This window comes from Heterocephalus glaber, unplaced genomic scaffold (assembly GCF_053883595.1).
Source record: "Heterocephalus glaber isolate CG9 unplaced genomic scaffold, H.glaber_assembly_v1.0 deba00000122, whole genome shotgun sequence".
In the NCBI taxonomy this organism is placed as follows: Eukaryota; Metazoa; Chordata; class Mammalia; order Rodentia; family Bathyergidae; genus Heterocephalus; species Heterocephalus glaber.
The window spans coordinates 84,266,727-84,282,854 of NW_028258138.1; the positions used below are offsets into that span (position 1 = coordinate 84,266,727).

The 16,128-nt window shown below is 46.7% G+C and overlaps 1 protein-coding gene across 1 annotated transcript in view; it reads right to left on the reverse strand.

Moving 5' to 3' along the window:
* Positions 1–5,611: 5,611 nt before the first annotated feature.
* Positions 5,612–16,128, reverse strand: part of Slc27a2 (solute carrier family 27 member 2) — a 33,087-nt gene continuing 22,570 nt past the window's right edge. Inside the window, exons 5-10 of the mRNA XM_004835426.2 lie at positions 14,333–14,527; positions 12,208–12,298; positions 11,457–11,655; positions 9,984–10,081; positions 7,179–7,309; positions 5,612–6,061 (exon numbers count right to left, since the gene is read on the reverse strand). Coding sequence (XP_004835483.2) covers positions 5,885–6,061; positions 7,179–7,309; positions 9,984–10,081; positions 11,457–11,655; positions 12,208–12,298; positions 14,333–14,527 — 891 coding nt within the window. The 3' untranslated portion in view covers positions 5,612–5,884. The remainder of the gene's footprint in view (positions 6,062–7,178; positions 7,310–9,983; positions 10,082–11,456; positions 11,656–12,207; positions 12,299–14,332; positions 14,528–16,128) is intronic.

A 16,128-nucleotide genomic window follows, 5' to 3' on the forward strand; every position in this document is an offset into this window, starting at 1 on the left:
AGAGGCTCTGCAGCGGGCCAGCAGCGGCATCAGATGGAAGCCTTGTTGTTAAACCCAGATACCCGGGCTTCTGATTCAGTGGGGCTGGGGTGGGGCCCGAGACCTCATGTGTCTTCAGAGTTCAGGACGCTGCTAAGCCTGCTGGTCCCAGACCACACCCAGAACCAACTGGGCCCTGAGGATGTTTTCTTCCTGCAGGAGCTGGATAGAAGTCAGCTGCCGGTTCACTGGGTGACTTTAGGCAAATCATGAGCCTCAGGGCTCTGTGTTTTTCTTTTATCAACTAAAGATGTGTGACTAGAGGCTCTCTGGGATGGCTGTAGTTCTGCTATAGCAAACCACATGGTGTGTGTGCCTCGGAGAAATAAATATAAGATGTTAATTGATGGGAAGATCTGAGAACCAAGTGCTGCTTTATGCCGGGCCACTCCTGAGCTTCAGGGAAGCCACCCTGAGCTAAGAGCTCACCCTTAGGTGAGTGGAGAGAATTCTGCTCTGAGAACTGAGTTGCACCAGCTAGGCATGGTCCCTGTGTGACACGGGGTGCTTTGTCTCGGTACAGTTCCAAAGACCTGTGCCTGACCAGCAGCATCAGCCTCATATGGGAACTTGTTAAGAATTCCAATTCCAATTCCAGCTCCAGTTCTGGGGTTGGGACCCAGCACTTGAGGTTTAACAAGATTTAAGGATGATTGAATTTTTCTGTCTCTGTCTCCCTCTTTCTCCAAGGTGATTCTGTGTTCAAATGTGAGAACCATTTGCTCTACATGAACTATAAGATCTGAATCATGCTGGGCATGGTGGCATATGCCTGTAACCCCAGCTATACTCTGGAGGCTGATGCAGGAGGTTTGCAAGTTTGAGCCCAGCTTGGGCAATTTAGCAAGACCCTGTCTTAAAATAAAAAATTGAAAGGGCTGGGAATGGAGCTCATTGCTCCCTGGGTTCAATCTCCAGTAGTGCTAAAAAAGATCATTTAATTAACTCTTTCTCCAAATAGAAAAAAGCTTGCTACATGATATAAATATGTGCTTCCTAGGGTTGTTTGATGAACAGGCAACAAAAAATTATTGCTTGCTGAGTGCTAGGCACTGAGGACATGGTGATGAGGACAGACACGTTGTCTCTGGGTGCTTAGAGTTTGATGGACCAGTGAAATCCAAACAAATGAGCTCGGGCTCAGTGGAGGGCGAAACCAGCCGCACAGAGCCCTGCCCCTGATGCAGGCGGGGCTGCTTTCCCGTTTACCACCTCTTCCCAGACTTCAGGCAGCCGCCAAGTGTGATGATCAAGCAGCCATGCAGAGAAGCTCAAGCTCATGGCAAGGACTCTGGCCTCCTCCCCCGGGTCTTCCCAGGCAGCTGTCCTTGAAGGTGTGGGAGTCACATCACACTGGTGCTAGTGCTTCCCCGGGTCACAGTAGGACCCGCGGTGCTTGTGGAGCGGGTGTGCAGAGAGACACATCTAACAAAGCACCTTGGAGGACGGGTCCCTGTACTTGGTTGGACAGCTTTAACAAATTTAAAAAAATCTTTCTGCAGTACTGGGGACTGGACTTAGGGCCTTCACATGGATCTACATCCCCAGCCTTTTTTCTTTTTGATTTTGAGATGGGATCTTGCTAATTTGCTAGTTGCCTAGGCTGAGCTCAAACTTGGGATTTATGGAGAGCCGATCAGACCCCCAAATACCTGTCGGGAGAATGATGGGGAATAAAAGAAAGGGGGTCCGGGAGGAATCTGTCTCTAGTGGACAGGCTTCCACGAACTCCACCCTGGGCCTGCTTTTTATTCATTTTTTTGGTATGGGGGATCGAACTCGGGTCCTTGCGCTTGCACAGCAGGCGGCAAAACCACTGAGCTAAATCCCCAGCCCTTGGGTCTACTTTTATTACTTAGCAAGAAGCACAAGGGAGGGAGTAGTGTACTATTTCAGGGACAGCGACTGCAGTAAGATTAGGGTAGAAGATAGGGAGTGAGTTTAGCGTCTCAAAGGGGACAGGCTAAGGTCCTTCCCCATACCTGGATGACTGCATTTTTTATCACCCTCAACAGAATGCTGAAGCTGTGATTATAGCTTTCCACACAGCCAGGAAGTCTGTAACCTTTTAAGTACTTCTGTTCCTGAGGCAGGTCAACACCAACTTTGGGACTGTGGGGGCCATAATCTGCCCCCGACCGATCTATATATATCATGGCTGGTCCCCAGTAGAATTCTCCTGTCTCAGCCTCCCAGAGTGCTGGGATTACAGGCGTGCCTCACTCTGCTGGCTAGTCTCCTTTTTTATGTGAATTCTTATTAGTTTCTATTTCACTTCCCAGTTTCACCCACAAATTATTTTGTGCCAGTAGCACCCTCTCTGTGTACTGAATATGAACTTCTAGGCAATGCATTTGAAATCAGGCTTATTGAATGATTTATGCAGATATCAGTTTAAGTGTTTTTAAAAATTCATTTATATTTCAAACAAAGGAAGGCCAGTTGTGAACATATTTCTACGGACACGATTTCTGACCCTTTTAAAAGAGAAAAGTCCATTTTTCTTCCCCCATTACAGGAAATAATACCGGAGATGAAATATGAAATATTATATCTCCCAACCTGTTAGCTGTATGATACACCGAGTTCTTGTTCTCTAAAACTTGAAGAATGAGTTCTAGGAACAAAAGAGTCTGAGTAGGAAGATATTTATTGGTAGGAAAGCTCCTGAGAGGCAGGAGGGGTCCTGAGTGGGTAGCCGGGGACCCCACTTCACAGAGGAGTTTCATAGAGTGGAACCCACGTGGGTACAATGTGGGCCACAGCCATGGTCATCCAGTAAGGTTACAAGTACAGTCACTTAGGTAATGGTGGTCCAGTTGGGAAACAAGTCACGTAACAAGCATGGGTGGAAGGAACAAAGATTCTCCTGGGAAGTGGGAGGTCCAGAGGTTTCTGGTCACCACCGGGGGCTGATGTTCGCCTAGGCTTCATTAGGCCCAGTGTTTGTTCTCTGAGGAAGTGTGCAGGTCTGGTCATCTTGTCTTAATCTTGAGGCCTGGTTTTCAGCCAATGTGTCTCCGATGCAGCTGTGATATGTTTCACCTTTGTCCTGACTCTGGAGGACCCAGCCCTATCTGACTGCCTGTAATATTTCTACCTAACTCATCTGTCTGTAATACCCCTAGTGAACTGACAACCTCACACTCATCAGGCAAGCACCCTACCACTCACTTACATTCCTAGCCCTTTTCATTTTTTTAAATTAAAAAATTTAAAAAATGTTTTTGGTACCGGGGATCGAACTTGGGTCCTTGAGCTTGCGCAGCAGGTGGTGAAACCACTGAACTAAATCCCCGGCCCCTTTTCATTATTTATTTATTTATTTATTTATTTTTGGTACTGGGGATCGAACTTGGGTACTTGTGCTTGCGCAGCAGTTGGCAAAACCACTGAGCTAAATCCCTGGCCCCTTTTCATTTTTTATTTTAAGAGAGACTTTTGCTAAGTTGCTTAAACCGGTCTTGAACTCATGATCCTCCGGCCTCAGCCTCCCCAGTAGCTGGCATTACAGGCGTGTATCACTGCACCTGGGTGGAAAATCAGCCTTGAGAATTTATTACTTCTCCCTGGTGGTAGCTTGCTTTTGTTTCCACACACACAAACCCAAGAATTGGCAGTTTGGGGGAATGGGAGGCCAAGGAAGTGAGTCAGAGCTAGTGGGGATATAAGGACACAGATTTCTGAGTTTCTATGGTAACTACATGATTCAAAACACAGGTGACAGGAGGTCAGGGCCTGGCAGACTCTAGCTGCAGGACACCAGTGTTCTGGCTGCTAATGGTGTAAGAGCTGACCTTTCATCTGAAAAGGCACCTCTGGTGACCTAGCATGACATTGCTGCTGGTGACCTCTTTCACTTGGAAGATTCCTCATCACACAGTTGCACAACGTGAGGTTCTCAAGAACACAGGCTGTGCCACCTCCCATCACCTGGGTTCAAATTCTCACCGGGACATCAATAAATCAGAGGCAGAAAGAATTTGCAAAAAAATTGCAGGCACTGACACAGAAGCAATGATCATTGTAAATTATTGGAAAAATTCACAAAGATGTTGCATATCTGAATCTTTCTCTTGTCCCCTTAAGTCCCTTTGCCTATCAGGAAATGTTTATTGTTAGGGCATCATAAGTGCGGACAGGGATTCTGGTCTTCTTAGAAGTCAGCAGGAGGAGTGGAGAAGTTGAAGGTGTGTCTAGTACTGTGCCGGGTCACGTGTCAGCAAGGATCCCCGTGGGGCCTGAACTGTGGGGAATCGGGGCTCCCTGGCAGCTCCCGGTCAGCTGATGATGTCCTCCAGGAAGGAATCGCCATGGAATCAGGGACATGGGGTGACTGGTCTCTTTCTGGACTAGGACTTGGTGACCATGGCCCCTTAGCACCAGCTCTGGGCAAGGACAGCCCCCTTGAGCACTCCCCCCAGGGACCTGCTTCTGGCATGGTGGCTGCTGACCCTTGCAGCAGCATGGGACTTGTACTCAGGAAGGGAGCACCTTGTGGCTGGGACCTATAATGTAAAGGAGGAGAGGTTTATTTTGTCTCAGGTGGTTGGCAGGACTCTAGGCAGGAAGGGCATGGAGGAAGGGTTTGGTGGAGGAGAGTGTTCTCATCATGGTGACCCGGAAGCGGAGTTAAGGGAGGAGGCAGAGGAGGGAGAAACACCCTTCAAGGTCACACCTGCAGTGACCCAGCTCCAAGAGGGCCCACCTCCCAGCAGCACATTCAGCTGTGGCGGCCCCAGGATCCAACTGCCTTCTGAAGCCCTGCCTCTGAATACATGAGGCCCGTGGGGGGCCTGGACCACAGTGCGGAGGCAGCTGAGGGTGAGGAGGAGGCTTGTCTGGAGGTGACCCCAGAAGGCCCCAGTGCTCCCGTGCCACATCCAAGGGCCCAGGCCCCACCAACGGGGCTGGAGGGCAGGAGGCTGGTGGAGGGCGGAACCAGCCCTGGCCTGGGGAGCGCCTCTTCTCTCATGTGAGTGAGGGGGTGCCTGCAGAGCGGGGCTCATCTGTCTACAAATACATTTTGTTTGAGATACATGGAAGTTTCAAAAATGTTGAGACTTTGTATTTGAAAATGGGAGATTACATAAAGATCTGGGTTTCTGTTTTCTGAATAATTAGGAGACCCCAGCAGAACCTGACCTGTATTCCTGTGTGGCAAGAATTAGCTGACTGGAGCTAGCTGAGTGCTGGCCGTCCCCAACACTCATTTGTGACCCGTGTCTCTCGTTACTTATGAGAGTCCCAAAGACACATGACCTCACAACCCTCAATGTAGCTGAGAAATATTTACTGAACACCTTTTGTGTAGAGAGCTCTGATGCAAAGACTTAGGCTGCTGTGTTTGTATCCGGTGGCCAGGATGCTTTTGGGTGTGGAGACCTGGCTTCTTTCTACTGGAGCTGGCTTCCTTCCCACTGGATCGCCCATTGCTAGTCCACCTTCCCTCTCCTCCGTCACTTTTGACCTAGACCATTTCCCTCTGGCAAGTTCCCAATGTGACTATGGAGTAAGTGATACAGGGTTTGCATTTAGAAAAAGTTGGCAAAGAACACAAGCAATAGTGCCATTTCATATGTTGGTGTTCATCTATTTTATTATCTATTAAAAAAAAAAACCAAGACCCTCCCTCCAACAAGCTCAGTATGCAAATACAAATGGTAAGTTCATATTGAAAAAATAATTACCTCTAAAAAAACTCTCCTTTTACTGGTAAGTGTAATTTCCTAAAAAACTGCCCCCCTTTATCTTCAATCAAATTAAAGTTGGATTATATCAAGTGGCTGTGCTAGGTCCATTCAGCTTCTTCCTGAAAGGTGATGAATCATCCTTCTGGGAATGCTCACAGCTTCAGAGTTTTGTTACTGATGGCATTATAAATGTCCTCAGTCATAGGCACATATGTCTTTGCTGTGTCGTCCAAGAAATACATGGCATCTTTGATGACGGTGGGATTAAAGCCTTCCTCCGCAAGGATCACTTTGCGGTGTTTAAAAGTTCCAGTGATCTCGATGGTGTCCTGAAAAAGATGCATCCACATGGGTTATGCTTTGCAATAGACGAGGGTGCAGGGAGACAGGCAAGGATGGGGCATGGGGTTTGGAAACTCACTGGTGACTCTGGGTACTGCAGGAACTGAGTGTGAGTTTTTATGACCCCCAAGAGCCTGTTTCCAGAAGTTCATGAGGGGTCTTCTGTGCTGTATTTGTTTTTATTCCTTCAGAGCCTTTAGATTTTAAGAGGGGTGGCACCTGGAGCTTTTCAGGCTGCAGGAATTGCTGGAACATCTTGGCTAATGTGGGAAGGGCGGGGGGCTCATTCACACACAAAAGCTCGGCCATCCCAGTCTGTTAGACTGAAGACCCCCTTCGGAGATCACTGAGACACCTGAAGATATTTCATTTTCACATCTCGTTAGCATCTGGTTGCAAAGCCAATGCTAGCACTTTATGGACATCAATAGAAGGAGTACTACAGACTCAACTATGTGGAGAATCCTGACTCCTTTTCTCAGGCCTTCAGTTAGGGAATCACAGAGCCTCCGAATCTGAAAGTCAGAATGTTAAACTAATGAAAAGGGTGAAAGTTTGAGAAAGAAAAAACAAAACACCCTCCAGCAGTGACAGTTGAGCAGTTCCAACTGGATAACGATGCCCGGTTGAATTTTCCCCTGTAGAAAGGTGGAGGAATTCAGTAGTTTCTCCCATCCAAGTACTAACCAGGCCCGACCCTGCTTAGCTTCCAAGATCAGACGAGATCAGGCACATTCATGGTGGTATGGCCATAGATGGAATTCAGTATTTTCTGTACTCTTTCAAATTGAAAAGGCAACTAGGAAAGTTAGAATATTTCTACTTGAAGTGCCATACTTCATCAAACAGAGTTTTGTGAGTTATTTGCTAAGACTATTGTGAATAAGCTAGCCTGTCATTTTAGGGAGAAAGGGATTAGGGTCGATTTCTGCTTGCTGTATTTTCTGATACTTTTGCTTCTTTCTTGAAACACAACACTTCTTTCTGAGCTTCCTGAATAAGGTAGTGAAAATTTGGTAAAAGTCACCCCGGGAGAAAGGGACCTGTTTGCTAAGAGACCGGGGTCTCTGACAGAAGAAAATTGCTACTGATGAGGAGCCTCACCTGTATTCGCAGAAAGCGTGGCCTTGCATAGGTGGGCAGGTAATCGGCAATGTGTTTAAAGAGCTTCTTTCCATCAAATTCATAGTTTTCTTTCATCTTGATTGAGGCCATGCCAATTCGTCCCTCATGACCTAGAAGTAAGTGAGAAAACATTAGATGTGTTTGGCTGTTTATTTACTGTGTGAGGCTTTGTGGATGGAGACCATTAACACAGGTTTCTTTTGGATAGCTGGAATTTTAATTTCAAATATATGTTAAAGCTGGAATTATTATAGATAGATGAGTTAGGTAGAAATATTACAGGCAGTCAGATAAGGCTGGGTCCTCGAGAGTCAGGACAAAGGTGAAACACATCACAGCTACATCAGAGACACACTGGCTGAAAACCAGGCCTCAAGATTAAGACAAGATGACCAGACCTGCACACTTTCCCAAAGAACAAACACCGGGCCTAATGAAGCCTAGGTGGACATCAGCCCCCGGTGGTGACCAGAAACCTCTGGACCTACCACTTCCCAGGAGAATCTTTGTTCCTTCCACCCACTCTTGTTACGTGACTTGTTTCCCAACTGGACCACCATTACCTAAGTGACTGTACTTGTAACCTTACTGGATGACCATGGCTGTGGCCCACATTGTACCCACGTGGGTTCCACTCTATGAAACTCCTCTGTGAAGTGGGGTCCCCGGCTACCCACTCAGGACCCCTCCTGCCTCTCAGGAGCTTTCCTACCAATAAATATCTTCCTACTCAGACTTCTTTTGTTCCTAGAACTCATTCTACAAGTTTTAGAGAACAAGAACTCAGTGTATCAGACAGCTAACAGGTTGGGAGATATAATATTTCATATTTCATCTCTGATTATTATTTCCTGTAAGAGCATGGTGACACATGGCTCTAATCCCAGCAGGTTGAGCTGGAGGATCACTGAGAGTTCAAGGCCAGCCTGGGCTACATAGTGAGTTCAAGGCCAATTTAGACCACATAGTGAGATCCTCTCTCTAAAAAAGAAAAATCAGGGCCAGGGATTTAGCTCAGTGATTCTGCCGCCTGCCTTGAAAGCTCAAGGTCCTGAGTTCAATCCCCCGTACCCCCCCCCAAAAAAGAAAAATTAAATATATATTAGGTTATTCTAAGGTGAATATACTAATGGTAATAATAATGATAGCTACACACTGGCTGAATCCAGGCCTATTCTAAGTGTGTTTTATGACTTCTCATTTAGCCCTCACAGAGGTACAGATGTCATCTCCATTTTACAGATGAAGAAACGGACATGAAGACCTTAAGAGACTTGTCCAAGGTCAAGCAGACACTAGGCAGGGTCAGGAACCAGAGGAGCCCATCTTCTGTGGCACCAGCATCCTTCTCAGTGGTCTGGACAACGACACCTGATTAGGACACAGGACTAAGGGTGGCTGAGGGGAGTTTTTTCTGGACTGTGGTGGAAAGTCCCTGACCCCATCACGAATAACTGAGCTCAGGCTCTTTAGTTGGCTCTTTAGTCCTTTGAGTCTCCAGGCACAAACACCACCTTGGAGACTTATTTATTTAATCAAGTTTCCTAATAGCTTTGCCTGTGGCATGGCAGAGAAGCTTCGGGCTGGAGGGTGACAGGCGCAGGGTGGGGCTATTGGGTGCCTTCCCATTCTTGGTTCCTGCCCAGGTCTCTAGAGAAACAGCTCTGCAGAGAAAACAGTGGAGAGGGGTTGAGAACAATTACGCCTGTTTTCTTGTGAGAACAGTGGTAATTAGGCGCCTGCTGGTGGAGCCCAGTCCGCTTCCCTGAGCTGTTTAGCTGTAATCAGAGAGGGGGCGGGAGCTGTCCCCGTCACCTGGGGCCCAGCTTTTGAAATCTCTCCCATGGGGACTGGGTGTTTATCTACAGCTCCAAGGAAGGCAAAACACAAAAGGAAAACATTTTCAAAGAATGGCTGCCTCATTTGGTTTGCTTTCTATCTGAAAGAGCAAGGCAGACCCTCTGGCTCCGAAGTCATGAATGAAAGTGGCAGTGGATGCGACAGAGCTCTCACATTTTCCAGCTCTGTGTTTCCTGCTCTGCTTGTGCAATGCTGACCAAGGGGCAGGTGGGCCTGCAGGTCTCAGGCCTCTGGCCCAGCTCCCAGAAGTCTGTTTGGGATTGTGCAGCTCCAGGAGGAAGTTTCCAGTCTACAGCACCAGTGGTCTAGAGGTCACTTCCGGCCAGAGGTTCTCCATCCAATGTGGCAGCCCCTGCTCGTGGTGGCTATTAAGACTGGAAATGACATAAACTAAGATGAAAGCTTCAACCCCTCAGCAGCATTAGCCACACTTCAAATGTAACAGCCACATGGTGGTCTTGGTGGCCAGACTGGACAGTGAAAATAAAGAATAAATTTCATACGTAACTCTCACAGCTCATGAAAGGGGAATTTTGTATTTCTACCTGTTTTTTGTTTTTGAGACAGGGTCTTGCTATGCAGTTCAGGCTGGACTTCAGCTCACGCTGTAGCCCAGGCTGGCCTCGAACTGTCTCAGCCTCCCACATGCTGGGATCACTTATAGGTGTGTGCCACCACACCTGGCTTTGTCCAGGGGATTTAGTGTGCCCGGCAGCAGTGCTGCAGAGGAGGCCAGCTTAGGAACACCGAGGGGCTGTTACAGTGGAACACAAAGCAGACAGGAGCCCCCCACTCCCTGGTGGCTTGAAGAGTTGCTGAATTCTCCAGCTGGAGGACAGTACAGCAATGAGAGTCACCCTGGTGGGGCTACAGTGATGTTCAGAAGCTGGATGCATCAGGTGTGGGCTCCTGTCTGGAACATACCTGGCACGGGCACTCCGTACACATTCACCTCCTGGACAAACTCAACCAGGCCCATGATGTCAGCGACCTCAGTGGTGGCCACGTTCTCCCCTTTCCACCTGCAAGGAAAGCAGAGTCACTGATGCTTGCTGGCCAGGCTGCAAGGGCAGAGAGCAGTCTCTTTCCCAGCTTCTTGGGGTGGGGGCTGGTCTCACCATCTGCATCTTGGCCCCCTGAGCCCCCAGTTTAGTCAAGGCATTCTGCTTGGGGCACAAGAGGTAAAGGCCCAGACCCAGGTAACAAAATGTGGAATTCTAGTCTTGCCACAGGAAATAGGATGGACAGGACAGTGTTCTCAGCCTGGGCTAAGAAAGGCACTAGAAATCAGAAATATGTCAGATTGACTTTTGCTCTATTTAGGTCTCTCAATTTTCTCATCTACTAACAAGTCTCTATTTAATTCAATTAGTAAATTACTATTTAATGGATTTTCATATTTGTATTTCAAAGTCTCATGGCATTACGACAGCCTTTAATTAAAAGAAAAAAATCATACTTTTTGGTAATGTTAATGTTAAAGCCCCCCCCATGTGCTATTTTTCACTTACTAAAGAACTGAATTTTATTTTATATAAAAAAATTCCTTTGGGCTCCCGGAAGTATCTCCTTAATACCATGAAGGTGGCATAAAATGAAGAGGTGGACCCTGGATCACGGACTGTTAGGGGTGAAGGTGCCCCGAGGATCTCCAGGAGCCTCGGGCAATGGGTGAGAAGAGTTGAAGTGAGGAACCGCTTGCGGCCTGGCTAGCCCTGCTGGGCACAGGGCGGGGACCTGGGAGCCTGGCTCTCCTCATTCAACCGCCACCTTTCTGCTGTAGTCAGACAACTTCCGTCCCTGCCTCGTTCCTTCCTGTCAAAACTGACCACATGCAGCAGGGACTGTACTAGATGCCAGGGGTGGGCAAGCAGACCCAAGGCCGCCTGTCCTCAGGGAGCTCATGCAGGACGCCCTGAGGCTGCAGGACTTCCCAGCCCATTAAGCTCACTTTCCACCATCCTGTGGAAAACAGATGGGAGACAGGAGGGAGGAGGGGAGGGGACAGGCTCTGCACCCTTTAGCTCCTCTTCATCCAGATTAGCTCCGTGTTCATTTGCATTTGATTTTACCTGAAGAAGAGCCACCATCAGAAACATGTGACAATCCCCGCTGCTCCAAGAGTGCCACTAAGAAAGGACACCTGAGGGTGGCTGGATGGATTTTAAGCTCCAGAATATGAGAGTCAGGTTTCCTGTCTCAGTCCTGCCCAGTGTGGCTCAGCCACGGTAATGGCACCACTCAAGGCGACACCCATGCTCTGGGAATCCAGGAGGTGGGACCGACACACCAAAGATGGGCGGAAGTGAGGCCCTACAGCCTGGATGGAACGAGTTCTGATTTAGGGGTAGGCCAAGCTGTGCATGCATTTGCTTTGGAAGATTCAGAGAAACCAACCGAAACGTATCTCCGACTCGGTCATGGAAGTAGATGAAGTTGTCATGGTCGATCATTAAGAGGTCTCCGCTGTTGAAATAGACATCGCCTTTCTTAAAGACGTCTCTCAGTTTCTTCTTCTCTGTTTGGTTCTTTCTTCCAGCATAGCCATTAAAGGGCGTAAGTTGTGTGATTTTGCAAACCAGCAGTCCGACCTCGCCTAAGACGGAGAAAAGGAAATTAGTATTTTGTGTGCTAGAGATAAGTACATTTTTATTATCAACCTTTTCTTAAAACTGATGGCCTGCAAGCCACTGGCTGCAGGAAGTATTTTCTTCATGCACATATTCATGTAGACTACATACATATGTATCCTATACACACATGTGGTGAACATTGTTCTATACGGCCACACGTGTAACTATTTCACACTGATCACTTACGGAATGATTCATGCATATAGCTAGACAAATGCATGGAAGTTAAAGTCAGAGGAAAAGCCCACCTCACACTCAGTTTTGTAATCATAATCATCTCTCTCGTCCCACAAAACACTGACCTGATCAGGAAGAAGTTGTTAAGCTAGCTGCGAAACTACCATCCTGTTTTATTTAGTGGTAAAGCGGCCCTCTCTGAAATTTCTGTAGCTGTTTTGAGGGTACTTAATTGCACCTCTTTTTTCTCCACTCTGGTAAATAATATGTTGGTCCTTAAAATTCACGTGGCTGAGGTAAGGAAAGGCACAGGTTAACTGAGCAAAAGTCCACGGTACCTTTAGGAACTCTGATGCAAAAGCCGTTCTCATCGTGGACAGGTTCATCTTTCTCCACATCGTATTTAATCAGCTCATAACATGAGGCTTTCTGGCAAGATTAAAACATATCAATGTGAGTAGAAATCTTTTCAGTTTCATAAACTTTATTATATACAGTACATAAAGCACACATATCTTAGTGACATCTTGCATTTGTATAAACCTATGGAATTATCACCTTGATTAAGATGTGAAATATTTTCATTTCACTTTCCTCCAACTCCTTTCATGACCCTAACCATTATTCTGACTTCCATCACTCTTAATTTTAAACCTCAAATAAATGAAACAAGTACATGCTTTTATTTCTGCTTCTTTCACTGGGTATGTGTGTGAATATTCATCCCTGCATGTCAGGGTTTCTATGAGTGTTTTTCTGTTCTTTTTTTTAGTTTTGAATTCCTTTTTTGCAGTGCTGGGGATTGAACCCAGGGTCTCATTATTCTAGGCAAGTGCTGTACCACTGAGTGGTCATCTCTAGCCCCCATGACCCATTTTTATTGCTGCCTAGTTTTCCCTTGAATAAATGTACAATTTATTTAATCTCCTCTTAATGGGTAAAATATACTACAGCTTACTTACCCTCCTGTTAATGGGTACTAGGATGATTTCTGGTTTTGGATTATTATAAAGTCTGCTAGGAGCATTCTTATACATGTATTTTGGTGGACATATTGTGAATGGGTTTTCAAAATCTTGTATAACTTTATATTCCTATGCTACCATTAGATACTTCACATTGGTAGGGACATGCTCTGCAATGTTTTTAGGGATAAAAGGTAAAATTATTTCAGGCTTTTGAGTATAAAATTATTAAAACTCTATCGTAGTTAATATACAATATGCAAATTACCACTGATGTTAATGTAAATAATTCTGTAAGACTGATACTAAATGTATATATATATATATATATTTTTTTTTTTTTTTTTTTTTTTTTTGAGACAGGGTCTTGTTGTGTAGCTCAGGCTGGACTTGAACTCACTATGTAGCCTGGGCTGCTCTTGAACTCATAGCAATCCTCCTGCCTCAGCCTCCCACGTGCTGGGATTATAGGTGTGTGCCACCATGCCCTGGCTTAAATATATTATTTTCCCTGCTAATGGAAAATTGCAAATATGGCAGTCTTTGTATGTAATTGTTAGTCATGATTAATGTATCCATTTCAAATTTACACTCAAGTCCATTGGATCAAGTAACCGATCATACACTTTAGCAGGAGCAGATAACTTCATTAAAAAACACATTGTCAACAAATATAGATCTTACTTATTTGGAATAATGTCAAAATTTTCTGGGTGTCTTTAGGAGGTGTAATAAAAAGATACGGTGAATACCACTGCCAAGTGCCATCCAATGGAAAGGCAGGTTTGTAAAAACCTGACAGTGAGTCCTCATCTACCTTATTCACCGGATCTGGCGCCCTGCAACCTCTGGCAACCTCAGTCAAAATGACGGTGAAATGTCAACATTTTAAGCTATTCAGGTCATCGAGGCAGCCACGACAGTGGAACTAAAGACACTCAGGGAAGAGGATGCCAGAGCTGCTGCAGAAAGTGGCACGGACGATGGGATGCGAGTGTTTGAAGCAAGGGAGGATTTGGAGGGGGATTCATGGTAATGTGTCTTTTACTGTCATAAATTTTTAAAATCCCAAGTCACTATATTTTTTGATCACACCTTGTAAATATTGGGTCTTATGTCTGCACTGCTCTTAAACAACATCTGTGCCCAACTTCAGCACGAGGGAGCCCACAGCTCAGGCAGGGGGAGCTGCAGCCTCCCCAGGGGCCAGGGACTCGAGAATCAGCAGCTTCAGCTCTATCACGCCCAAGTCTTCCTGAACAACTCCATGTAATTGCAGATGGCCAAGGAATAGGGAGTTGTTATTAACAGAAAGTGAAATGTTTTTAACAGAGATGACCTTTTTTGAGGTCATTGTCACAGAGAAAGAGCCAGAATTTTCTTGGTGACGCAGATGGAACCTGGCTCTGATGCTGTCTGAAATTCTGACAACCGCACCAGCAGGACACAACTTTTAAGAAATCTCTGTACGCTGCAAACCATTTTCCAACAACTTAACTTTTTGCAGGTAGTTCATTCTTCCAATCGCGCCGATCTTCCTCGGGTAATTCAGAAACCCGATGTTGCCTTCCGTGGAAGCATAGAACTCGTAGATTTGGATGTCCCCAAATCTCCTGATGAATTCTCTCCACACGTCTGCACGCAGGCCGTTGCCCAGGGCCACCCTTACTTTATGGTCCCGATCATTTGGTTTCTGTGGTGGAAGGAGAAGAAGGGACTAAGCTGAAACACCCCAGGGCCATCCCAGGGCCTGCACTTACACAGTAATAATTGTACTCATTGTATGTTAACAATTGCCTTTCTTTTCTACGTATCTAATTTATACAAATAGTTGCCTTTGGTCTTGCTAAGTTGCTAATTGCCCCAGGCTGGGTTCAGATTTGTGATCTTCCTGCCTCAGCCTCTCAGAGCACTAGGAACACAGGCGTGAGCCACTGCACTTGGCTCAGCTGCCTGCATCTGTGTTGGTTACCACTCACCTTGGCGCAGCCTTTTCTGCCATGTGTGGCATCATCTCCTCTCTCCAACATGAGCATTCTGGCCTGACAGCTGGAACTCTCACTTCAACTCTGAACCCAAAGACTTGCTTTTCTCATTTCTATCTTTGTAATTTGATCTTTACATTATTAGTGCATGCAGGTTGTGCAGAATGGTAGGCTCTGGTTGGCATATTCACACACGTGTGTGACATTCTTTGATTATTTTTACAGCCCAGAGCCTCTTTGTCTTTCCTGCCCCCTTCTCTAAGAGTCTCCCTTCTACTCTGAGGTCCTCACTTCAAGGGGGAACACGAGACCCTCGGACGGAACCAGACTCTGCCAAGCACGAACCCACATCCAACACAAATCCGGAATAGTGTTGACAGCTTTGTTGATGGGGCAGGTAAATATCAATCAGTTGCTAGATGAGAAGGGCTGTGTGATTGTCAGAGATGGACACTTTCTATTATGAGCAGGACCAGGGCCAGTTAGCCCTGAAGAACCAGCAAGACTGTCCCTATGGGATGGAAAGGAAGACAAGCAGGAAGCTGGCTCCCAGGTGCTCAGGTGGCCTGGGGAGAAGATGCTTTGCTACAAATAAAAACCACAAAGGAAAAGCTATTTTGAGCGTAAGCAGGGGGAGAGCTCAAGAGGTGGGGTGAGGACTGCACTGTCTCCCCAGCCATGCTATCGGAGGCCCCAGCGGTTTGGCACGCCCGACCAATGGTAGTTCCAACTGGCTTATCCTGTAAGGTGGTTCTGTGCCCTGGGGGATCGCAGCCTGGTGGAAGACATAGGTAAATATGTATAATCTTAGCTTGCAAATTCTGCTACCTCATGACCTTTGAGCAGAAAACAATAGAAATGGGGTAAAAGTGCTAGGTAATTAGGACTCTCCTCTCCCATCCAATGTCAGTTAAGTGGGTCACATAGCAATTGCTCAAATCAGAGTATTTTCTACATTATTTCCCACCCTGTGAAGGGATTCTGGAGCATGAGTCACTCTCTGTAAAGAACAATTTGAAGAGAGCAGCTGGCAGTCCTGAGGAGAGGGACTTTGAGGTGGCAGCAGAGTGCCGAGGCCGAACAAACTCTGCGCTGGTTCCCTGCAGAAGCAGCAGCGGGGCCGGGGGCATGGCGGACTCAGGGGGCAAAGCGCGCTCAGGAGCTCTAACTGGACAGGTGGGCAGTTCCAGTCACTGCTGGAGATGGCCCCTGAGCTGCCTGAGGGGACGGGCGAGGAGACCTGGGCCCTCTAGTCAGGATCAGGGTCAGGAGCATCTCCCGAGAAGCACCGTGAACCTGCAGGGGCCTG